General features: G+C 39.4%; 2 protein-coding genes across 10 annotated transcripts in view; one reads left to right on the plus strand and one right to left on the minus strand.

Annotated features, from left to right (window-relative positions):
• LOC727000 (protein sprint) overlaps positions 1-26532 on the minus strand; it is a 149812-nt gene that overhangs the window by 105300 nt on the left and 17980 nt on the right. Inside the window, exons 1-2 of one of the 6 annotated variants that reach the window (XM_026442992.1) lie at positions 17289-18397; positions 11716-11866 (exon numbers count right to left, since the gene is read on the minus strand). In XM_026442992.1, coding sequence (XP_026298777.1) covers positions 11716-11796 — 81 coding nt within the window. In that variant the 5' untranslated portion in view covers positions 11797-11866; positions 17289-18397. Of the gene's footprint in view, positions 1-2518; positions 2622-5326; positions 5534-11715; positions 11867-17288; positions 18398-26532 lie in introns of those variants that run through there. The other 5 variants (XM_026442994.1, XM_026442993.1, XM_026443001.1 and 2 more) reach the window with 5 other exon arrangements.
• On the plus strand, positions 43-25051 carry Obp6 (odorant binding protein 6). Of its 4 annotated transcripts, XM_026442593.1 has the most exons (7): positions 43-201; positions 288-369; positions 612-700; positions 782-893; positions 952-1019; positions 24442-24481; positions 24665-25051. In XM_026442593.1, exons 1-7 carry the CDS (start codon positions 130-132, stop codon positions 24835-24837), a joined length of 636 nt encoding a protein of 211 aa, XP_026298378.1. In that variant the 5' UTR covers positions 43-129; the 3' UTR covers positions 24838-25051.

Below are 26532 nucleotides of genomic sequence, written 5' to 3' on the forward strand. Positions count from 1 at the left end.
CCGCCACGATGCACGGACTATAAAACAGGGTGCGCACAATCGTGCCACGTTCTATCCATGGGGAACAATCTCTACTCCATTTTGTCCGCGGCATTGCCAAGTTAGACACGTTCGAAAGAAGGAAACGGAATGAAGGGGCTCGGCGTCTCCCTGCTGGTTGCGTTGCTGCTCGTCCTATTAGCGATCGAAGATACCGTGAGCGTAAGTCGATCCATCGATCCTTCGTATAATTGGCTGTCGAGCGTACGCGTATCGCGCACTTTTGGCTTTTTTTTTTGCATGTACAGAAAAAGATGACGATCGAGGAAGCGAAGAAAACTATCAAGAATCTGAGGAAAGTTTGCAGCAAGAAGAACGACACCCCCAAAGGTATTACGCTTTTTCTCGGATGGACGCTTCGAGGAACTAGAAATTTCTTCCTTCTTAGTTGGTAGAGAAAAATGTCGGAAATTTACGATTTCGTAGATTCGTGACGGTAACTCTCGATAATTAGAAATTTGATCGAGATCGAAATGCGTTACGCTTTCGCGATGAAATTCACTTTGTTCGACGATTCGACGAATTTCCTTTTTCTCGAAAATTTGATCCACGTTTGACGTTGTTTCGCGCAGAGCTCCTGGACGGCCAATTCAGAGGCGAATTCCCGCAGGACGAGAGGCTAATGTGCTACATGAAATGCATCATGATCGCGACTAAAGCGGTAAACGAATCTTTTCCAATAAATCTTTTTCTCCGCCATTCTCGAAAGGATTAACGAGAAACGAAAAATGTTTGCTCGTAGATGAAAAACGACGTTATCCTGTGGGATTTTTTCGTGAAGAATGCTCGCATGATATTGCTCGAGGAATACATTCCGCGCGTTGAGAGCGTAGTTGAAACGTGCAAGAAGGAAGGCAAGTATTTCTTCTTGTTCACTGTCGATCGCGATCGATAATTTCGATTGATTTTCAGTGACATCTACGGAGGGATGCGAGGTTGCTTGGCAATTTGGCAAGTGCATCTACGAAAACGACAAGGAGGTGATTTTTAAATACTTTGAGTAATTAAGTTTGTTCGTCTCGAAGTTATTTAATCTTCGTTGAAAATAATTTCGTTTAATTCATTTAATCAGAATTAAATGATTTAATTAATAATTTCAATTTATATTTGTACGTATTTGTTGCAGCTCTATTTAGCTCCGTGAACTTCCAATAGCGAAACGATCGAAGAAGCAAAAGAAATTTCTACACACCCATACACATTGTTACAAGGATCGAGAAACAGCTACGATGATGTGCAGAAATACTGGAAGAGCGAAACAACGTATGTAGAAGAATCTAAAAAGAAAATCTCACGAACGATTTTATTTTATTCGATAATATTCTCGATCTTTGTTTCAATTTTTGGGAAACTTTATCTTAAAATTTCCACGCAACGCAAAATTCGTTTTATCTAAGAAATTAATTCCGACGAATTATTTAAAATTGATTATAAATATTACATTGTATTAATCTATCGTAACATTTCCTTCCTTCGATATTTCTATTACCTTGTAATCTTCCGCTATTATATCCCTTATACTTGTTTATTATACTTGTTTATCACGCAACAATATCGACGAAAAATATTATTTTTCCCCGCCAATTTGATTCGAAACCTGTCCAAACTCAAAAGCTCATTATCCTGTCAAAACAAAGCCTTGAACCACTAATCGCAATCACGATTTCGAGGTGAAACTCGCGATAAATCGATCCGCGAAACTCGAATTCGTCCTGTCGCCGATCATTCCACCTGCTCTTAATCGTTGACGAAATCACTGCGTTCCCAGGCTTCGACCTCCTCTCTCTCTCTTTCTTCTCCAAATCTTCCCCCTCCTTTCCAAGTTGGAACAAGTTAGGATGATCGAAAGACGACAGGCTGTTTCGAGACAACGGACGTGGAGTCGGCAATAAGCGTAAGAACGCGTGCAAACTCGTGCAGGATTGCCGGCGCGATCGTTAAACTGGCGAACGCGTTCGCAGGCAGAGAACGTCCATCTCCCCTCCCCTCCTTCAACCCGGAGGAGAAGAAGAGCAAACGCGACGCGATAGCTCGAATTAAAATGGTCCGCTGAAACTCATTCCCCGAATTAAACGGATTAGATCCAATCAGCAGCGAACGCTGTCGTCGCGCGACATGTTGTTCGATTCCGCCCTCCGTTTAATTAAATCCAATCCACCGCGATAAGAAGAACGAGGCCGAAACCACGCCTGCGTAATTGTGTGCGTCAAAATGTGTTTGAAAATTGAAAATCGGAAGTTAACGGAGAGAGTTGACCAAGGTTGGACAACGACGCAAGAGAAATTTCGTCGTCCAAGCCATCGCTAGCAAATCTACTCCGGCAAAAAGCGAGCAAAGTAGAACGGAGAGCGATTCAGATCACCGCTCGAGATAGCCGGCTACGCACGTCTTATAATATGTTCCGCCCAATCGTCTGTTGTGCTTGCATAACGCACTTGTACGCATGGATAGCTTTATATTTTATATATATACTGTATACCATACGTTGGCTGTACACGAAGAATTTGGAGGAGGTCCGAATAGGCGTCCCAGAGGAATCGGTTACAAGGGGAGGCCATCGAGCGGCATTGTTCCGTTTACATTGTTCCGTAGTCGATTAATCAGCCATCCATCAAGTTGGAAATCAATGTCCCGAGGGTTGTCACGTATCCGTCCATTATCTCCCTATTATCTCTCCTCCCTTCGTCGTTTTTAATAATAATTTAGTGGTAGTAATAATTTCACTACACTCTTTGTTTCTTCCTTCTTCGTAACAACAACGATCAACCAGCACGAATTAAACAAGCGGGTTTTCCACCATTTAGATAGATAAACGACGCAACTCGCGTTATAACAAACGTCCAATTGGCCGCGTGCATCTCCTCCCGTGGCCGCAAAAGTTAGGTGGCGCTGCAAGAATTCGTTTAATAGGACCGGAAGCGGATCGTTTATACGGTGTCTCGATCGAAAGGGACGCTCTGGATCGATCGTTTCGTTTCGTTTTTAAAATACAACATCACGAAAGGAAAGTAAAAAGAATCGTGTACGAATGGAAATCGAAGCTATCCCTTTTCTTACGATTTTTCGAAGGAAGGAATTCGAACGTGTTCCGAATAAGAAAGGCACAATTTTCTTTTCCCCAACTCGAGAGATCCGAAATTGTGGGTACACACGGTGTGCAGCGACAGCTGCGCTCGATCGGGAGGAGAATGCATACGCGTTTCTCGCGTGGCCACCATTTATTTACCAGCCTCTGTGTACCCACGAGTACGCACGACAACGAGGATGATAAGGCAAGGAGAGAGAGCGGAAAGGAGAGGCATGTCGGTGTCACGCGCGTCTCCGAGAGAAACGAAGAAGGGAGGGGAAGGAGAAAAAGGTTTGGACGAAGGTGAATCTATGAGCAAGAGGTAGGAATGCGCGTGACGCGAATGTGGATTATCGAGAGAGAGTGGCACCGATCGATGCTGCTTATGGAACGTTTAATCTCGTTTAAAGGGAGCCTCTGCACGATCCATCCGCACGTAAGACTGAGGAATGAAAGTGAAATATTTTTTAACGCGCCAGAGGAATTGTACGACGATCGACTTATAAATAATTCCCAAATTTTCTCTAGTTAATCTCGTTCGTATTTGTTTCGTCACGTTATTCTTCGATTCGTGATATGGAAATTGCGTTTCACTCGATATTAGATACGAAACGTTAGTTCATTTGTGATCTTTGCGATTTGGATCGTAATAGGGCGTCACTTTCGAAGTCTCTTTCGCTAAGAAGAAAACGAAGCATCGAACGAGTTAATCATTCGCAAGTGGACTTTCAACATGGGATGTAACAACAGGCTAAATTTGCTCGAATCGATTGCGTAGATTTCCGACGAAATTGCTATTTCGAGTAGCGCCGGCACGCGCTCCATCAAATTAATTAATCGTCCAGACTTTGCGTTATCGTTCGTGTCCAGAAAAAAGAATCGATCGCTTCGCTTAATTGAAATAGGGGGGGGAAGAAAAATTGTCGATGCCATGATTTCTCAATATTTGCTTCGCCAGCAATATAATACATTCATAGATGTTTAATACACGGATATTCAAATGAATTCTAATAGAATTCAACCTTTTGTTCATATTTTAGTGAAAAATCACTCGAATTCGGTCCTTTTATGAAGGAATGTTGATTCCTCGACAAATATAATGTACTCACTATACTAATAGAATTCAATCTTTTGTTCAAACTTTAATTAAAAATCACTCGAATTTGGTCCTTTTAACAGGAATCGTTGATTCCTCGACAAGTATAATATATTCATAGATGTTAAATACGTATCAATACATGGATATTCAAACGAATTCTAATGGAATACAATCTTTTGTTCAGATTTTAATTAAAAATCACTCGAATTCGATCCTTTTACCAGGGAATGTTGATTCCTCGATAAATATAATGTACTCACTATACTAATGGAATTCAATCTTTTGTTCAGACTTTAATGAAAAATCACTCGAATACAATCCTTTTCTTAGAAAACATTCATTCCTCGACAAGTATTATTATACATAGATGTTGAATACAATGATATCAATACACAGATAGATATGAATTTTAATAGAATTCAATCTTTTGAATTCAATCGTTCACATTTTAATTAAAAATTATTCGAATTCGGTCCTTTTCTTAGAGGAACATTCATTCCTCGACAAATATAGATATTGAATACATATCAATAAACAAATATTTAAACGAATTCTAATAGAATCCAATCTTTTGCTCACACTTCAATGAACAATCACTCGAATTTTGTCCTTTTACTAGGAAACGTTGATTCCTCGACAAATATAGATATTGAATACATATCAATAAATAGATATTCAAACGAATTCTAATAGAATTCAATCTTTTGCTCACACTTCAATGAACAATCACTCGAATTTTGTCCTTTTACTAGGAAACGTTGATTCCTCGACAAATATAGATATTGAATACATATCAATAAATAGATATTCAAACGAATTCTAATAGAATTCAATCTTTTGTTCAGATTTTAATTAAAAATCACTCGAATACGGTCCTTTTCTTAGAGAACATTCATTCCTCGACAAATATAATGTACTTACTATACTAGAATTTATACTAGAATTCATACTAGAATCTTTTGTTCAGATTTTAATGAAAAATCACTCGAATTCGGTCCTTTTCTTAGAGAACATTGATTTCTCAACAAATATAGATGTTAAATACACAGATAGTCAAAGGAATTCTAATAGAATCGAATCTTTCAAAGTTAAAATCGGTCGCGATAGTTCGATTCTCTTACCAGGGAACGTTGATTCCTCTTTTCTTCGCGAGAAGATAACGCAGACAGAGGAGACACTTCCGTTTTCTGACAGACGATACAGTCCACGATACAGAATTTCCTCTCTAAAACGGTAAACACTATCTGGCACCAACGTCCATCCAGCCTTGTTTCCACGACTCGCACAACCACGCTAAATTCACGACACGAATGACGCACACGCGGCTTTTAATTGCATTTTACGCGACATCGCTCGACGACGCGACGATTACCGAGAAGATAAACCGGGGATAAAAACTAGAGAAAAAAGAGGAAAAGCTAGATCGAAATACCGATTGTCGATGGTTCTTTCGCCACGATTCCATTATCCATCGACACTCTGCATCTCCAAAGATCCTTACATCGATTCGATATCTCGATCAGATATTACATTCTTTCCTTCGAATCTCAAACTAATTGCAAAGAACTTGGAAAGTTTCACAGGAATTTTTCTTTTTCTAAATTTTCGATAATCCTTTCCTCTCGCATATTCGCGAATATCGGTCACGATTCGTTTATTTTCTATCTCGTATTTCTTTGTCTCGTGAATGAAGATCGGAAAGAATGGAGCGCGCGGCGATGATGATTTTGTCGCGCGGAATAAAGTAACAAAGTTTCTCACGATCACGGAGCAGGTGAGTGTACTGAACTTTAACGCGAGTGTGCGAGTACACGGGACTACTCGTGCACTACTCGTGTGGCTGGGAATCGATACGAACGTGCCACCGACCCATCGTTCAATTTCCATAGCAACATCTGAGCCCAAACAAAAATGATTTCGTCCCTAATTTAAAACGTCGGCAGAAACAATTTCTCGGCAAATCGATCAATTTCGAAAATCTATTATCCCGTTGAAACAGCGATCGTTTCTTAATCGTTTCCTCGATCGATCCTCTTCCTTATCCTCCGCTTTCTTGAATTTCCACCCATTTTCCTCGTCGTTTCACAACGAAATAAGAAAGAAGAGGAGAAGGAAGAAGAAGAAAAAGAAAGAAGGAATCGCTAGAACGAAATTTCTCTGGGTTCTCCTTTCAGCAAGAATTCGCTCGAGGGTTGACCAGCCCCGCGGCTAAGGGTTTCGCCTTTAAGCCGTCGACTTAAAGGGGCGTTCCCTCCTTTCTTCCCCAACAGTGCAAAAATATAATCTCGCGAAACCACGCTGCACCACCGCTCCAGCATCGGTCTCTGCCCTTCCAAATAATTTACCATCGTTTTAACTCGATCGAAGAAAGGATTTATCGCTTTCCCTCCAACTTTTTTCCACCTCGATGGACCTCGAACCGATAGCCGTTCGCTGGCTTCCTTAACTCTAACGCTCTTTCTTCTTTTCTTTCCTTCCATCCTTCCCTTGTGCTCGCTCCACTTGATCCAATTCGTCGAAATGTATGTACAGAGAACGTTTCGAGAATTTTTCGTTTATCCGCAAGATTTTTATTTCTAATAACTTTTCTCTCTTTGATTCTCGTGGCTGTTGATGTAACAATATTTCAAAGATCTGTTCTTTATCCTTTCCTCGACGAACTTAAGGATAAACGGAGCGGAGAGCTAATTGCGGAGAGATCGAACGGAGTGGCGAAGGATCGAGAGTGTATCGGTTGACAGGAAACTTTCTAGACATTGGAACCGGTGTCTGGCTAAGATGGCCTTCGATCTTGGTCCAATCAAAAGTGCACCGGGTGTCGAACGAGCGTTGTTTCCAACTTTTTCCTCGATAATTTCCCAAAGAAGTGTAAGAAAATTTTTCACTTCGAATCGTGCTGCAAATCATAGCTGACTAACTAGTTTATTTCGATATTGTCCGATACTCGATGAAATATTAGGTTGGAAAGAAAGTTTCTAAACTATTAGATTCAAACGCACGGGTTTTATTTCGGTTCAAATAAAACTTTATCGTTCAAAACGAATGAGAAACAAGTTTCGTTTGAATAAAATTCCAAAGTTCTGGAAATATAGGAAAATTACTCGAATTTGTTTTCTTGTCCATTGTGTTTTCAACATAATCGAGAAACTTAGAGAAACTGAAATTTGAAAACGAAATTAATATCGCGTTTTCACCGAGCGAAAAAGTGCAGTTTAAAGTTGTATACAAATGCGATATTAATAATCGAAAATAGAGCATTTAAAATCAAAATAACAAAAACTTTCTTTCCAATCTAACATCTTTTCCTTTTTTCTCCCATCAAGATAGCATTTCTTCCAATTTCGTAATATTGAATGATATTTTTTTTCTCCCTCCCCTTCGATAAAGAAGAGCGTTTCGAGACACCGTGTAGGGTGTCGAGACTTAATGGAAAAGTACGGGTCTCAAGGACGAACTCGGCTTCCGCCGTGGTATTCGAGAATCAACCGGTATGCAAATGAAGCTTAAAGTCTCGTCAGAGCCGATCTCTGAAAAGCGTGCAAGCGGCGGATCGATCGATGGCGCTGTTAATTGAATTAATCATCGGATTAAGCCTTCCTTTGACCTTTGGAAATCGTTTTAAGCCTCTCCTCCCGCTCGTCGATCCAAGGAAATTGAATATGGCGGAAAAGGAAGAAGAAAATAAATTTATCGATCGAAATTCTATTCTATTCCTCCGTCAGAATCGTCCAACAATGTATTATTTTATAAATGTATTATCTCGAATTAATTTTATCTCGAAAAACTCGCGGCAGCAAAGAGAGAAAAAAGTCTCGTTTCTCGTTAAATTTCGAGTATCGTCATTGAAAAAGAAAAAGCGCATTTTCTTAATGGGTTCTTGATGGCGGCGTGAAAAATAGCGGTTACGTGACCACCTTTGAATATTCCGAGCGAGCATTAACTCGCACGGTGTTTCCATTTCTTATCCAAGTTGAAACGTTTTTTAAGCTTGCCAGGGGACGTAACGACATTCCCCATAAAGACATGGGGATGCTAATCGTCTAATTGCCTCGAAACACCATTCTCACGCGCGTCCACATCCTTCTTTGAAATCTTGGACAAATCAGAGAGAAATTAATCTTTCTTTTTTCCTTCCTTCCTTCGCTCGAGAATAGGTTCGAATCGAATTCATCGAGTACGTCTTCGAAATCTTTGAAAAATCAGAGAGAAATTAATCTTTGTTTCTTCCTTGCTTCGCTTCGAAAGATCAGAGAAAAATTAATCTTTCTTTCTTCCTTTCTTCCTTCCTTCCTTCGCTCGAGAGCAGGCTCGAATCGAATTCATCGAATTCATCTTCGAAATCTTTGAAAAACCAGAGAGAAATTAATTTTTCTTCTTTTCTTTCTTCCTTCCTTCGCATGAGAGCAAGCTCGAATCGAATTCATCTTCGAAACCTTTGAAAAACCAGAGAGAAATTAATCTTCTTTCCTTCCTTCCTTCCTTCTTTCGCTCGAATTCATCGAGCGCATCTTCGAAATCTTGGAGAAACCAGAGAGAAATTAATCTTCTTTCCTTCCTTTCTTCCTTCCTTCGCTCGAGAGCAGGCTCGAATCGAATTCATCGGGTGCGTCTTCGAAATTTTTGAAAAACCAGAGAGAAATAATCTTTCTTTCTTTTTTTCTTTCTTTCTTCCTTCCTTCGAATTCATCGGGCGCATCTTCGAAATCTTTGAAAAATCAGAGAAAAATTAATCTTTCTTTCTTTCTTCCTTTCTTCCTTCCTTCCTTCGCTCAAGAGTAGGCTCGAATCGAATTCATCGGACGCATTTTCGAAATCTTTGAAAAACCAAAGCGAAATTAATCTTTCTTTCTTTCTTCTTTCCTTCCTTCGCTCGAATTCATTGGGCGCATCTTCGAAATCTTGGAGAAATCAGAGAGAAATTAATCTTTCTTTCTTTCTTCCTTTCTTCCTTCGCTCGAATCGAATTCATCGGGCGCGTCATCGGAATTTAAAAAAGCGGAATTTAAATGGAAGGATTTTCGGTCATCCATCACACAACAACGTTTGATAACGTTGTCGGGGCCGACAGCGGCGGAAATGAAAGGGAAACATCGGCAACATTAATTTTGCAACGAAGGAGAGGAGGGAGGGAGGATATCGGTGCACGAGAAAATTTGCATCGAACGTCGGATTCTGCCGACTTTGCCGTTTTCTCCTACGATACCTCGCGTCCCTTTCGACGCTTCGCTTTTTGCATACCTTTCCTCAGCCTTACCCCTCCCCTCCCCTTCCCTCCGCTCGGATATATTTCCCCGCCGTTTATAAAATTCCAACCACGACGTCGACGACAACGACGACAACGACGACCACGTCTCGTGGTTCAATAGCGCAAAATGGGAAGGAGACGTGCGAGGATGGGGAGAGAAAAGATGCGCTCCGTTAATGGGAAACGCGGTGGAGAATGGCTCGCGCGCGGTGAAAATGGCCGCGTTACGCACTTTTTGCAGCAGCGCGGGGGGCAGGGAGGTGAGGGTGGAATAGAGTAATTTCGAGCGAGTGTAAGTAATGGGGGATGGAAATGGCGGCGGAGGGAACGATTTGGGGAGGGGGACGATTTCGAGTATATATGCGCGCGAGTAAAATTTCGTGGAGAAGGAAAAACTCGTGGAAAAATCCTCCCTGCATTTATCGATTTCAAAATTCTTTCCTTTCCTTCCTGTTCACATTTTGAAACATCTCTTATAGATATCTCTCCAATATATTGGGTTGTTATTAATTGCGGATTTCACTCATAGATGACTTCAGTTGAATTTTTAGGTTTGCTGGCGTAATCCAAATGTAAAACACATTTTGTTATTTGATAGTTGGCAATTCAGCTGTCGATCGGTAAAAAAAGTTTTTTGATCGGTTGCGTAGTTTTCGTTGAAAAATGGAAAATCAAAAGGAACGTTATCGTCATATTTTGCTTTTTTATTTTCGCAAAGGGAAAAACGCATCGCAAGCTCGCAAAAAGTTACGCGCTGTTTATGGCGACGAAGCCTTAAAAGAACGGCAGTGTCAAAATTGGTTTGACAATTTCGTTCTGGTGATTTTTCACTCAAAGACAAAAAACGCTCTGGTCGTCCAGTTGAAGTTAACGATGACGACCTAATCAAAGCAATAATCGATTCGGATCGTCACAGTACAACTCGTGAGATTGCAGAGAAGCTTCATGTATCACATGCATCGAAAACCGCTTAAAACAACTTGGCCATGTTCAAAAACTCGATACATGGGTTCCTCACGAACTGAAAGAAAAGCATTTAACGCGACGCATTAACAGCTGCGATTTGCTAAAGAAACGTAATGAAAATGATCCATTTTTAAAACGACTGATAACTGGCGATGAAAAATGGGTTGTTTACAACAATATCAAGCGGAAAAGATGGTGGAGCAGGCCACGTGAACCAGCTCGAACAACATCAAAAGCTGGTATTCGTCGAAAGAAGGTTTTGTTATCAATTTGGTGGGATTACAAAGGAATTTGTCTATTTTGAACTCTTACCATCCAACCGAACGATCAATTCTGTCGTCTACATCGAACAACTAACGAAATTAAACAATGCGGTTGAAGAAAAGCGGCCCGAATTGACAAATCGAAAAGGTGTTGTATTCCATCATGACGATGCAAGGCCACACGCATCTTTGGTCACTCGGGAAAAATTATTGGAGCTTGGTTGGGATGTTTTGCCACATCCATCATATAGTCCTGACCTTGCACCATCCGATTACTTTTTGTTTCGATCTTTACAAAACTCCTTGAATGGTAAAAATTTCAATAACGATGATGATATCAAATCGTACCTGATTCAGTTTTTTGCTAATAAAAACCACAAGTTTTATGAACGTGGGATTATGATGCTGCCTGAAAGATGGCAAAAGGTCATTGATCAAAATGGGCAACACATTACAGAATAAAGTTATTTATAAGTTCCATGAAAAAATTGTCTTTGATTTTCTAAAAAAAATCCGCAATTACTTAGTTGCCAACCCAATAATTCGAATTGATCAAAGAAGTCGCGAAGAATCGGAGGAGGAAATGATTCGCCAAACTTTCTTCCAACCACCTCGACAAACCTTATCGCCCCAACGCGGTCAAACTTGTTCGAATTATACTAAGGATGGCCACTTTGTTCCGGGATCGTCGCCTCGTTATTATTGTCGAGACGACGCTGTATCAGCCGGAATATAGAGCTCGGAATACCCAGCCTCGGATATCTAACCGAGATAAGGATAAGGGTTGCCGGTATCAAAAGTTATTTGGACAGCGATAGCGGCGGAAATTTTCCCCCCCTCACCGAGATTAGGAGACGGTGGTGGACGAAGGTGAGCCCCGTCTAGAGAGTTCCCACGGGATTAAACTCGATGGAGAAATGTTTCCCGACCCGTGATTTCGGGGTATACCTACGTCGCTGCCAAATTTCGGGAAACGAGTGGAATCTCGTTGGTTGCGAAGACGAAGAATCGGGCAAACGATTTTTCTCAGACTCACCATCAGATAACTGGAAGCATTGCTGCTGGTCGATTCCCTCTTCCGCGTTGGCGCCACATCCCTCTGTACCAATGACGTCATCTTCTTATCATATTAGTCGTCGATCAACTTTCGCAACTTTCCCCGCGACGAACGAATCCTAATCGTTAATCTGTAACGATAAACAAGATTATTAAGGGATAATGCTCGTATATTGTCCGGCTAATTTATATTGTGAAAAATACAAGAAAGAAATGATAAAAGTAAGGAAGAGGGGGATGTAATAAAATGTATAGGATTTCTTTCCAAATGTTTTCGATACGATAATAATAGGCGTTGCGCCGTCAAATTTCTCCTGAAATTATTCGCGATTGCCGCGGGGGAACGACGAATATTTTCTGCCGTCAAATTTGTCCCGACTCGTAATTTGCGGCGATATTTCATCGATTCGAGGCCGGCCTCGGGGATTTAAATCGTAAGCCGCGTTAAAGCGGCGGCTTTACGCCATCGACCACGGTTTGTTTCGCGAGCTTTGGATTGGAGCTCGGATTAAATTCGCATTCGAATCGTTTACACGGAAATAACCGCGAGAAATCGCGACTTTATTTAAAGATGGATACGTTTTTAACGAGATTTCTTCTTCTTCTTTTCTTTTCTTTTTTGGTAGAAGGAAAGGATGCGTTTTCCTCAAAGATTATACGCGTTTCGACGATTTCACGGTAGAATAGAAGTATCTTCTTAGAGAATTGGAAAAGATTGGAGATAAATTTCGAAAAAAAATAAAAAAAAAAAAGAAAGGAACAAAATCCTCGATTCGAACAAAGCACTTCTCGGCTAAAATTCGCGTGAAATTGAATTTTCCGCGTTCTCAAGCTCCCCCACGTGGGTTAGGATTTATTGTAAATTCGCGTTTAACGTGGTTTACCTTTATCCATAGCCGCTCGATGCTCCTTGACTGAGCTTTTCGGCCTCTAAATTCGATTCACCACACTTCATGGTGGATCGAGTACGAAGGGGAGAGGGCTGGAGAGAGGCTGACAACAACCGAAAGCAAATTCTTCCGTGAAAACCTTGCCAACAATGCGGTAAATTATACCGCATACCGTTCGGATATCGAGGGCGGTCAAAATGCGATCAACGGGATATTATATCCCCTCTCCTTCTCTACCTCATCCCCGTCTCGTTCCATCTTTCACTAGGATTAAGAATCTCGGCCATCCATCTCCATTACGAATATTTCAATCGCGTCCGACACAACCTTTTTTCTTTTCCAAACCTTCCACTTTCCTTCCCCGTATAATCGAGTTTATAAAAGAATTTCCCGACAAAATTTCTTCCTTTTTTCCTTTAAAGTGTTCGAGTTTCAAAATTCGAATTCGAGAAATCGAAAACCGATTTAAAACCGATTCGTTTAAATCGATAACGTTTAATCCATTAATCCTCCCCTGATCGATCGCATCCCCGCGGGATCCCAATTTATCTTCGGGGAGTTGTCGCGTAATATCAATCGTTTCCTTTTTTTTTTTTTTTTTTTTTTGCGATTCTACGCTCGTTCCACGCTCCACTCGATCCGACGTCCGCGCGGTGGACGTCGATTTACGAGCGGCGTCACGTGGAAAATTCATAATGGGCGAAACTCGAAATTCCGGGGCTTTAATCGAGCCATCGATATTCATTGCTCGGTTTAAACCTATCAAGGGGTTTGAATCCGGACGCGAATTAAACTAACTTTTCTTTACATTATAAAATTCAAGAGCGATCCTTTTTCTCGTTTCTCTCGTATACAAGAAAGAATATACGTATCTTCTTTTGGAGAGAAAATGAATAAAAAAAAAAGTGAGATTTTTACACGAATCGAAAAAATTTCAAAGATGAAATATTTTAATTTATTTGGATTGTTATAAAAAAAAAAAGTGGAAAAATTTTAATCAAATCGTTTAGATTAATTATCCGGCAATTTTCTCGTAACGCGGTCCCATGAAACGTTTCGAAGTAATGGTTGATTGGTAGGTTCACAGTTATTGCCCTGATTGGTCTCGATTAAAATCGACTTGCGAAATCGTCTAAACGATCCACGCAGATGACATCAGACAGGCTCGTAAGAAAGGCCACGGTGTTCGATGTAACACCAACGTGTTTTTGCGCAAGGAAGGATGAATAATTCACGACAACTTCCGAATAGAAATAGGAAAAGATCCGATTTACGATAGATTATTCATCCGGAGAAAAAATCGTGTAAGGAAATCGAAGGATTAATAATCGGATTAAAATAAAGATGATACGATTTTCTCTCGCGGATCCGATTTGATTAATCAATATTTTCCTTTCTCTTCCCATCACGTCTCATATTTGTCATTGTTCCAAATCTAAATCTAAAGAATTCTAACGTATATAAAGTTTTTTTTACATCTCATACGTGTAGATTAATTATAATTTATAATTCTGTAATTTCCAGTAGTATATGTATGTACACGAATAAGAATGTATTGTACGTAGTTTCGAAATTATCCTTTCCTAATTTTGTAAATGAAAATAATTTTTACAATTTTGAATATTCAAGTTATAATTTTTTTATTGTTACTGCCAAATCCTTCCCAGTAATTCAGTTTTCAGTAATTCTGAATTGTAGATTGCCGATTGATTATCCCATAAGAACGCACAAGATCAAGTTTTACTAGGAAACTCCATTTCTGAAATTTCATCGAATTCACTTGGTTAATAAAATACATATCATTCGGCTGGTGTCAAGTAAATAATCCATTCGTATCGATACAACCATCGTTTTGTACGCACGAATTGTTAATCGATCAATAATTTCAAACATAATTCAAAATTGTAACGACATTTTTATAATACGTCTCGTCTGGTTGCGAGATCGAATTCTCCTTTTCAAAGTTATCCGCACTTCCGCAACTTCTAACGAGGCAAAAATGTGGAGATTACGGTGCTCGAGGACCGAGGATTGATGGACAGTTCTATCGGTGAGAAGCTTTGTTCGTCCGAGGCCGAACGCGGGGATAAACGCGAGGATACGAAAAACCTTCCGCTACCACTTTTCACGTTTTTTCTTTTTTTTTTTTTTTCTTTTTGCGCCTCGCCAATGACACCTGCTCCACACAGACTTTATTAAATCCCCCGTCCAAACTGAAAATGAATCTCTCCCCCCTCCTCGATCCAGACGATTCCCATTCCGTTCTCCTTTTCTTCTGATTTCGGAGGAGGTGACGTGTTTGGTAAATGAGTTTCGACGATGAATATTAACGCGAGAGGGAGAGAAGGAGAAGCAATTGATTTTTCCTTCATTCAATTCGATTTGGAATCATTTTTTCCCAACCAGTCGATAGATTTTCGTTTAAACATTTCTTTCTTTCTTCGAGAAGGAGGAGATTCTGCGATAGAAAATTGCTCAAAATTTTATATCGGAATATGGCTGCCAAGTTGGAAAAGCCTCGACGAGTTAATACACTTACGTATCGAAAATACGATGCCTCCGCTTCTGTTGGAACGATCGAGTAAAAATGGGAACGTTATATTCCCTCCCCTTCCCTCGAGGAGAAACTTGGATAAAACTCCCGATACGCATCACTGTGCGAGTTTCTCGATCGCGTCGCGACTCTCGTGTCCCCTTGATAAAAAGAAGGAAGAAGAAGAAGAAAAAAATAGGAGCCGTCACAAGGAGTGGCATCACTGACGAGATTCGCTTAGAAGCGAAGGACGAGGACGAGATTTATCCAATCGTTGTCCCAAGTTGTTAGAATCTCGACTCGATGATGCATTTATGGAAGATCGATTTTTCTCTCCTTTCGATAATTTTGAAATTGTTTTTGAAAGGAAGAAGGAAATTAAAAATTATACTCCTCCATTTTGAATATTTCTCGACGCTTCCTCCTGAGAAAAAGGAACGATAAGAGATGAAGGACAATCGCGGTATGAATTAGCGTAAATTGGTTCAACCCGCATACACCCGTATGTCGCTCGATAGAAACGAACCTTGACACGCGTCTTCTCTTCTCCTTCTTCTCCTCCTTCACTCGTTGGAAAAAGAAACTTTGCTGGATCGTTCAATTTCTTTCAATTTTCTTCCAATACCTCTTCGGCATCTTCCACGTGAAAAATTTTATACAAATGTCATTCTAAAAAAAGATATTCGTCAGCTCGAGAAAAAGTAATTCACTTAGAGAAAGAGAGAGAGAGAGATTATTTGAGATTATTAAATGCACGGGGAACCGATTCGATCGTTTCGAAGGACCAACTCGATGACGAATCGTACACGTTGACGTAAATGACTGTTAACGAAAGATGTAACCGTGCAACAACTAAATTGAAGCAATGCGGTTTCTTTATCGTAGCAGGCGAAAGGGGAAGCAGTTAAGAGAGGCTAAGAGACAGATGAAGCTAAGTAGGCAGACGAGTGTTGGTGTGTGAAACGATAAGTTAGCGAGCAACAAGCCTGAATACACATTTGAAACACGCGCTCCCTTTTCATTATATGTTTATACACTGGGTGATTCAAAAAAAAAAAAAAAAAGAAACGACGCACTACATCGTTGATTAGGTTAAAAAAAAAAAAAAGAAAGAAAAAATTCCCAAAAAAACCCGTTTCAAACATCAAGTTTCGTTTCGAGAAGTTTTCTCTATGCGTTTATCTATCGTCAAATCGATCCGCGTTCCGACGCTGCGAGCGATTCGTGGCAATCAACGTAATTGATGGAAACCGAGGAGAAACAACATGGCTGGCCGTGTTGCAACAGTGGCGATAAATAATCCAGGATACGAATCACGATCGTCGAATTGAAAAAAATGCTCGAAAACCGGGTGGATGCTCGTGCAACGTCTCTTTCTCGAGACGGAACGAAAACGAGGCATTCCGTGCACGCATCGACCATGGTTCCTGTTGAATCGATCGTTCTCTTGCTTACCACGGTTAAGAAAATAAAAAGGAAGGAATAAAGAAAGAAAGAAAGAAAACAAAAACAAAACGAACGAAAAGACATCTCGAATCGTGTAGTAGAACGAATAATCATCGTCGAATATTTTATCCACGTGTATATACGTACGGAACGAGAAAATGATCGTTGTGGGATCATTGCGAGTGCCTTGTCAAGGGGGAAAATTGAACGACGAATTTTAAATACGGCAGAGAGAATTTGTGTCCCGTGAGAATTTCAGATAATATCTCGTTCTACCGAACGGCCAATGTTTACGCGTCGAAACATTATCGTTTCGCGCACGATGCCTACGTTGCCGTTCCTCGTAGATAACCAAGTTTTGTTTACAAGCCCGATCGCGCGCTTCTATTTATCGTCGCAAATTGTATTACGCTTATTACGTAAATACAATATATAATATCGCACGTAAAGCGAAAAATAAAATTCAATTTCACACGTATATTTAATATTTAACTCGAGGATAATATTCAAATTCGATTGTTTGTAAACAAAATATGAATAAAAACGGAATGGAGGCAAACCGTGTATCGCAATATTCTTTCCTTTCTTCTATTCTCCGATATCCTTCCACTATTCCACTATTACGCGAAAAATTTATTATAAACGAAAGAAGGAAAGAAAAAGAAAGAAAGATGTTCCACTTACCCGACACGTGTCACGCACCAATACCGACGACTTGAACCGCGTAACAGCTTCTCGAAAAAAAAATCTGCAACGAGCGGAACGCGAGGACACGCGTCGGCGCAGAGGATGGATAGAAAAGGAGGATAGGGAGGAAGGAGAAGGAGAGGAAACGAGAGAAGAAAGATTAGAAAAGACGGGACGGTTTTAAGGGAGAGACGCGGTGGCGTGGTCGTCGACTTGGCCGAAGCACGGTCACCGAGACACTGAACCTCAGTCCTTGCCCTCGAAACGCTCAGGTGGCCCGCTCTTTGCAACGTAAACACGATTCAAAATTCAAATTCGTTTCTCCTTTCTTTTCTCCCTCTGCCTTCTTCTCTCCTTCCCTTTCTTCCCATTTAATTTCTCGTCATTTATTTTCGCGACGCGGAAGCGGATCGATTTTTTTCTTTCTCTCGCCTCTTGTAAAAAAACGAGTCTCTTCTCTTTTGAGAAATTATTACGTTTCGTCGGATCGAAACGTGAATGAACATCGATTTTTTTTTCTTTTTAATTGGAAGGAAAGAACAATCTCGAGATTTCTTTTTCTTCTTCTTTTCAAATTACAAATTCAGAGATCTCGAGATTTAATCGAAACCTTGCTCCTTTTTGTTCTTCGTGTCGGTGATTCATCCGTAAATATATTCTTTTCGATTGTTATCTCTTCCAATGGTCGGTCGCAATGCTGATAAATTATTAAATACTCGAAGACGAGTTACAACAATCGAGTGTAAATATATATATATACATTCGTTTCTTTCGTTCACAAGTCATCATCAACCAATATAATTTCGAACGGAAATCACTAAAGGAAAGAAGCAAAAGAAAGAAAGAAAGAATGGCGCGAATCGTCTCTCGATCTCTTCCAATGGTCGGTCGCAATGCTGATAAATTATTAATTATACTCGAAGACGAGTTACAACAATCGAGTGCAAATATATATATATATACATTCGTTTCTTTCGTTCACAAGTCACCACCAATATAATTTCGAACCGGAAATCACTGAAGGAAAGAAGCAAAAGAAAGAAAGAATGGCGCGAATCGTCTCTCGATCCGGAGAAATTGAACGAGACGCTGCGGAAGAAGACGACGACCACGGAGAAAGAGCCCGGCACCACTGGTCGCGGTATTCACATGCACATCATCATCGCCATCAACCTCCTCTTCATCACCACCACCACCACCACCACCAAAGTATTTGCCTGCAGTGCAGGCAGCAGCGCTGACAACGCTGCCCTTAAAGTCTCTGTACTTTCACGAACCTCGTGTGTGTACGAATGCTAATAATTTTGTTATTTCGTCAGTTATTCTTAACTCTCTCTCTCTCTCTTCCCTAAATGAGAATATACGTGGAATATGAATGAAAATGATGGTTAATGATAAGGATAACGCGCGTCACAAAGCGAAATAATTTCTTCAGATCGCGATTTCTCTCGTTTTCCCTCAAAGAGCCTAGAAATGGAACACATATGGTGCCTTATTCGCAACGAATCGTAAAATGACGAGTTAAAATAGAGTTTAGAGAGTAAGAATTTTCGTTGGAAAAAAATATAACCGTTTCTTCTTGGTGGAGCGTAAGAGGAAGCGAGCCGGTGCAAAATTTCGTAGAGGAGGATGAGGCAAGTTTTCTCGCGTCACCTTGCCGCGAAGATGGTTGGAGCGGACAGGCTGCGTGGAGCATGAAAAATACAGGAGAAAGATAGTGGTCGAAAGAGAGATGGGGAGAGAGAGAGACTCGCGTTTCGCCGGCCGCTGAATCACGCAGTTAAAATATACCGAGTGTACGTTTCGTACACGGTGGTAACGCGCTCATTAAAAAAAGGAACAAATCGAGCCTCGGATGTTTATTAATAAACGAGGTTTGCCGAGGCCGCTCGCCCTCGAGTGGAGAACAAGAAGAGGAGTCGGAAGAGGAGAAGGAAGAGTAGTTGCGATAAAATTCTCGTTCTCGAGAAAAGTTAATCATCAAGGAATTTCCTACGAAATTGTATTTTCTTTCTTTAGATATCGCTTTCTTTTCCATATGATACATCTTTGAGAAAAGATTCTCGAATGAAAAGAGCATCGAGTATTTTTCAATCGGTGGAAAAAGAATCGTTAATTGATAAAACGAGACAACATTAATTCCATCATTGTCTAATTATATATCGAATGTTTTATTACGCGATGCCATTATCGTTACGTAAATTCCACCGGTGAAACAATATCTTCGAATCACCCACGGCTAATACCTGCCTTGCGTAATGGAACCACGATGAAATTTCTTTTTTCGAAATATCCTCCGTTCCTCCATTAACGTCCTCGACAATTTGATCAATTTGATAAATTTATAATCAGCCGATAAATTCTTTTTCGATTCTCTCTAAATTTAATACTCGAAAAGAAAGGTAATCTAGCAGGATAAATAAAAAATGCAAAACTCGATCGAGGAAAAAGTATTAAAAGACCGGGCCTCGATGATCGTGTAACATGGTTACGCGTTGGAAAGTAATTAAATTAAAAAACGATCCTCGCTAATTGGCGAGTGTCGAGCTTCGTTACGAGTCATCTTTGTTCTCTTTTATCCCCCTTTATTCGAATTAAGCGTGATTCCGCGGACCGGGGATAAACCGATCAAACTCCCTCTATCGAGAATAATTGTATAAATCGGCGCCCGGATTTTTCCACTGATCGATTGGGCAAAGAATTCCGCCCGACTTGCGTAAACTCTCGTCCGTTCCAGCGTATGGTAAAAAGTAGTAAAAAGCAATTATCTTTATTGGCGGATTTGCTAATCCCAAAATATCCATCAATTTCTCGAAACGAAAATTTTACAAATTTACACGAATATTATATCTTTTCGTTTTTCAAAACTTATTCGCATGATTTGGAAAAAAAATACTACTTTATGAGCAACGAATAAATAAAAAATTAGAGAAATCATACACGAGTGCTTGTCTGAATAATCGGATGAATATAATTTCGAATACGTATTTATTATTATCCACCATTTCCACCCGTATTTTCCACGCGTTTCAACTCGTACGAAACGAGGCGTTACATAATTTGTTAAACGGATATATACGCGGGCACATAATTTGTGAAGCGTGAAAGTTTCCGAGCGATCGGGCTTCGCTCGAAAGAAATTCCAAGTGCAGTTTGTTTAATAGGAAAATATACGGATTGGTGGTGGAAAAAAAATTGGTGGAGGAGGAGGAGGAGGAGGAGGAGAGGGAATCGCGCCTCCGCGGGAAAGATTATTTCGAGAGCAACGATTTCTGTTTGTTTATCGTCAAATGGACGTGGCTCGCTCGAAACTCACAACGGAAACGGATACGATTAGGTCTGTTCCGCGTGTGTGTCAGTTCACGAGAAAATAATAGGGCGATACGAAGCCATTTTCATTTCCAGATCAACTCCTTCTTTTAAAAAAGAAAATCTATCGCGATTCATAAATTTTATTTTTTCTTTTTTAATTCGCACCGAGGATTTTAATGAAGGGAAGGAGAGAGAAATTGTTGAAGAATTAGGAGGAAGTTAGGAGGAACGATAAACGATATTGTTTGATCAATTACAGGATATATTTTATATCGGTGATTTAAAGGAATCGCTGATCCATTGAAAGTCAAGGATCCTAAATCTCCGTTAGCGAGAAAACGCTGATACTGAAAATTTCGTTTCAACGGCTCTAAATCACCGTTTTTAGTTTACCAAACTGCTGAACTTTACGATTTTCTCGAGGATCCTTTGAAAAATTTCCAGTAACATCGCAATTATTTTCCTATTTATTTCTCACGGACAAAAATCGTTCTTTCTCTATCGCTAATATTCTCGAAAAAATCATCAAGAAGGGAAAAATTTGCTTACGTTTACAAATTTCGTGGAGGATCGAAACGATAAATCGGAGGATAATAACTGGAAACTGGTAACGCGAGTCATTCTTTTGCTCTGCTAATGCCGTAACAAGGATCGGTAGATAAAATGTTCGGCTCGTGATAGAGGGGAAACAAGTTTGTGAGTCACATCGTGTGCCGGAAGAGGAGCGATATCTCGACCTTTTTCGCCCCCTGACGCAAACATGGCGTCCAAGCCGCTCGAAAAGTTCTCGTGAACTATCATCTCGGTTAACGATCGATCGAAAGTAGATCTTTGCGATTCGATGAAAGAATGAAAGGTCCAATCTTTTATTAAATAACGTATCGAATGAAATTATCTACATAACGTTTGTAGAATTAGGAGAATTTATCGTTAAAATGGTGATAGTGCGAACGAAAGAAGAATTTTTCAAGGGGAATTATTCAACTTAAACGAATAATTTTATTTTCTATTTGTCAAATATTCCAATAAAACAGATTTCGAGAAGTCATTCTTATTACAAAAGGCAAATTTTTTGGAAATTTCCTTTTGCAAAAATCGATTGAAAGTTAATTGAGCCAAAACTTTGAAACTCGGGGAGAATTTAATCGAAAAGTAATTAGCATTACAAAGGACAGTCTTTGATCGCAGGCAGAGCACGCGATTAATTTATTATACGATGTCACGAGGCTATCGATTCGTGATTCTGCGTTTCGGAAACGCTTCATTTATCGCGTGTTTTTTTTTTTTTTTTTTGATGTTGCAACAATGTGACGCATTGTCACCGAATATATAACGCAGAGATTTTATTCGAATGAAGGAAGCGATATTTTTCTTAACTTAAATGATGAGAGAATAAGATTCTTGTCGATCGCTCTCTTATTCCGATAGAAAGAAAATTCCGAAATATTTTTAATTACAATTCGATCTTTCCTTTTCTTTTCCTTTTTTTTTATGCTCCAAGCAAACAACTCGGTCGAATTCGTTGTTACGATTGTGGACAAGGAGGCAGTTTCTTATCGACGATACTGTTCGTGTTACATAATCCGCCTCGAAACGCAGTTATTACCGGTAATTAAAGCCATTTAATTAGGGTGGCGTCGCAGAGGTCACGTTATTCTCATGCCCCGCTCCACGCGATTCTCTAACAGGTCTTTCCCTTTCCGCAATTCGTAGCATTGTTGCCACTGTTTCCATTTGGCGTTCCTTCCTTCTCATTCGCTTCCCGTCGCATTCTTCCGTCCTCCATTCTTCCTTTACACACGCGGAAAAAGGTAGTTTCGTCGCACGCGATCGTCGATTGGCGGTTGTCTGCAAAGATCCAGACGTCGAATCGTTTATCGAATCGAATCGAATCGAATCGAATCGAGTGTTCTCACGTTACGTTCCCTCTTATCTTTTTACGATCGAGGCTCACGATGGAGAAAGGAAGGAGAATTATCTACGATCTTGCGGAGAGCGGTTATAATCGACGAGATAAAATGTACGTAGGAATGTATCAACGCCGGCTAAAAATACGTGTACACGTGTGAAGGAGAAAAATTTCGTGCGAGACGATGATGACATCGAAACGAGGCAAGAACCGGCGACGACGATCGGAATCCGATCGCGCAATACCAGCCTTCCTTCACCCACATCTCGACATCTGCGCGCTCCTTTTTCAACGATCCGCGATATCATAACGCGAACTTTCTCCGCTCATTCATGGACATGCTCGATTTTTTACGTACACCCTTCGCGATAAAATGGAAATTTTAAACGGATATTTAATCTTTAATTTAATTCATTCGACACGCGGTATATTTATATAAACGAGACATCGAAAATCGATACGATCGAAACTTTTCGAAAATTTGTCGTCGATCGTCTATTTCGTTGATTCGCGAAATTTCGAGAAAAGAGAAAAAATAAAAAGGAAAGAAGAAGAGGGATCTGGAGACTCGCGTTTCCCAGAAACACGACTATCAGTCGGATAAAAACGAATATCGAAAAGTAGCTTACCAAATATGGCAATGGTTCTCGAGACGCAAGGATTCGATATTAAAGCGAAGTCCTGCGTCGATGAATATTTCGTGTACGTAATGCATTATAATTATTTGCGTTAATCGACGACGTAATTCGAGTCACGTGGCAATCTTACTCCTCCCTTTCCGGCAGAGCTTCGGTCTCAAGATCGCGGACGAAAAGTGGAGGTAACACGTTAATTATTGACCGAGCTAATGCTTGCCTCGAGACTCGAGCAACACCCACAAAATCTACGAATAATTCCTCCTTCTCCTACCGCCACGATGCACGGACTATAAAACAGGGTGCGCACAATCGTGCCACGTTCTATCCATGGGGGACAATCGCTACTCCATTTTGTCCGCGGCATTGCCAAGTTAGACACGTTCGAAAGAAGGAAACGGAATGAAGGGGCTCGGCGTCTCCCTGCTGGTTGCGTTGCTGCTCGTCCTATTAGCGATCGAGGATACCGTGAGCGTAAGTCGATCCATCGATCCTTCGTATAATTGGCCGTCGAGCGTACGCGCATCGAGCACTTTTGGCTTTTTTTTTTTGCATGTACAGAAAAAGATGACGATCGAGGAAGCGAAGAAAACTATCAAGAATTTGAGGAAAGTTTGCAGCAAGAAGAACGACACCCCCAAAGGTATTACGCTTTTTCTCGGATGGACGCTTCGAGGAACTAGAAATTTCTTCCTTCTTAGTTGGTAGAGAAAAATGTCGGAAATTTACGATTTCGTAGATTTCGTGACGGTAACTCTCGATAATTAGAAATTTGATCGAGATCGAAATGCGTTACGTTTTCGCGATGAAATTCACTTTGTTCGACGATTCGACGAATTTCCTTTTTCTCGAAAATTTGATCCACGTTTGACGTTGTTTCGCGCAGAGCTCCTGGACGGCCAATTCAGAGGCGAATTCCCGCAGGACGAGAGGCTAATGTGCTACATGAAATGCATCATGATCGCGACTAAAGCGGTAAACGAATCTTTTCCAATAAATCTTTTTCTCCGCCATTCTCGAAAGGATTAACGAGAAACGAAAAATGTTTGCTCGTAGATGAAAAACGACGTTATCCTGTGGGATTTTTTCGTGAAGAATGCTCGCATGATATTGCTCGAGGAATACATTCCGCGCGTTGAGAGCGTAGTTGAAACGTGCAAGAAGGAAGGCAAGTATTTCTTCTCGTTCACTGTCGATCGCGATCGATAATTTCGATTGATTTTCAGTGACATCTACGGAGGGATGCGAGGTTGCGTGGCAATTTGGCAAGTGCATCTACGAAAACGACAAGGAGGTGATTTTTAAATACGATTACGCCGAAAATAATACTTTGGGTGCAGTAATTTCGTAGTATTCATTTTAGTTACTTAGACCGATTTATCGTATTTTTTTTATTATTATTATTTTGTTTTAATCCGTTTCGAAATATCTTTGTACGGAATTTCGAAGTAACTAATATTCATCTAATCACGATCGAGCATTAATGCAATTTCAAATATCCGTAATATTCGTTGCAGCTCTATTTAGCGCCATGAACGATCTTTCGATGGAGAGCTCGCGATATTATCGAGGAAGCAAGAGAAATTTCTACACACCTGCGCTTCGCCGTTATCTTGGCCATCACGTTCGTAACCGTGGAAAAGCAGTGTGCAGAAATACCAGGACCAAACCGCAATGTAGAAGAGTCTAAGAAATATCATCATCAGCCATGTTTTATTCTATAATTAATCGGTCCTCGATCGATAATTTGTCGAAATTTTTTTTTTTTCTTTCAAATCTCCATACGCAGATTATTTTATCACAGATCTACGAATAGCTGTCTTTTATGTTGAAAGGCTAGTCTCTAAATATTACTATGTTCCTAAACATGATAATTTGATAAATTATTTTATTATACAAACGTATTATTGTTTTTCCTTTCTTTAATATCTCCCACCTCCTGTAATCTTTTTTATTATCTAATCTATATTTGTCTGTAATTGTATGACAATAAAAAGAAGAACTTCACATTAATATAAATATTTTTTAATAGCTGATAGATTCAATTTACAATTTCTCAATGTACCTTAATTTTTTCAAATTTTTCAATGAAATCATTATTCAAATCTCTTGCATTTTTTCCCTACAATTTTCAAAATCTAGAAACAAAAATCGAATTTTATTTTTATTTGAATTATGTTAAAGTTATGATTATATTATTCGTCAAGAACCGTAGATAAAAGAAAACCTTTTATACAATTTGCGTATTTACATTTGATAATTTGCGTTGTGAATTATATTGGATTAGATAATATTAAATCGATTTTTAGATATTCATGTAATTGAATTTCCTCTCATCAGAGACAGAACAAAATATCGACAAACGGAATGAAACATCGTTTTGATTTTTCAATTTTACGACATCGCATTATCAAGCCTCGATGCTCATAACCATGCGGTCTCGTTCGAATAAATAAATTTATTAATTTAATCAAATCCAGTCATCCGGAAATCCCTATTTTTCTCTTTTTATTTTGCAACTAATTGTGACGTTAAACATATTTACTTACAGAAGAACTTGCTCTTCAAGAAACTCTTCAAATACTTTTCCTTCAATTTTATTCATTTTTTTTAATACTAATTACGAATAGCAAATAAATTACTTTTATATTGTTTCCTGGCGATAAACAACAATCTCAAAAACATCGTAAAAAAAATCTCATTTAAAATTTTAATAAAGTTTTTTTCCTCCCGTTAATAAATAAATATACAAACAAAATGGAATAAATTGCAGTATATATGTAAATAAAATACGATAAGAGAATTAATAAGAATTAACAACTAAGAGATTTTCTTTTTCCTCTTTTTTTATAAACAAAAAATCGAAATGCACAACAAAAATTGTACAAAGAATAAATTATTACAATTGTCCCGTACGATTCTATTTTGTTAAAAGATTAATCGATGTATCTCCACCCTTAAAAAAAAAAACCTTAGCCAAGCAAATCGACGAAAAATATTACAAAATATTGCAAAGAACGAATACTCGAATATCAAACAAAATGGAATAAATTGCAGTATATATGTAAATAAAATACGATAAGAGAATTAATAAGAATTAATAACTAAGAGATTTTCTTTTTCCTCTTTTTTTATAAACAAAAAATCAAAATGCACAACAAAAATTGTACAAAGAATAAATTATTACAATTGTCCCGTACGATTCTATTTTGTTAAAAGATTAATCGATGTATCTCCACCCTTAAAAAAAAACCTTAACCAAGCAAATCGACGAAAAATATAAATTACAAAATATTGCAAAGAACAAATACTCGAATATCAAACAAAATGGAATAAATTGCAGTATATATGTAAATAAAATACGATAAGAGAATTAATAAAAATT

The sequence above is a fragment of the Apis mellifera genome, linkage group LG9 (genome assembly GCF_003254395.2).
Source record: "Apis mellifera strain DH4 linkage group LG9, Amel_HAv3.1, whole genome shotgun sequence".
Lineage (NCBI taxonomy): Eukaryota > Metazoa > Arthropoda > Insecta > Hymenoptera > Apidae > Apis > Apis mellifera.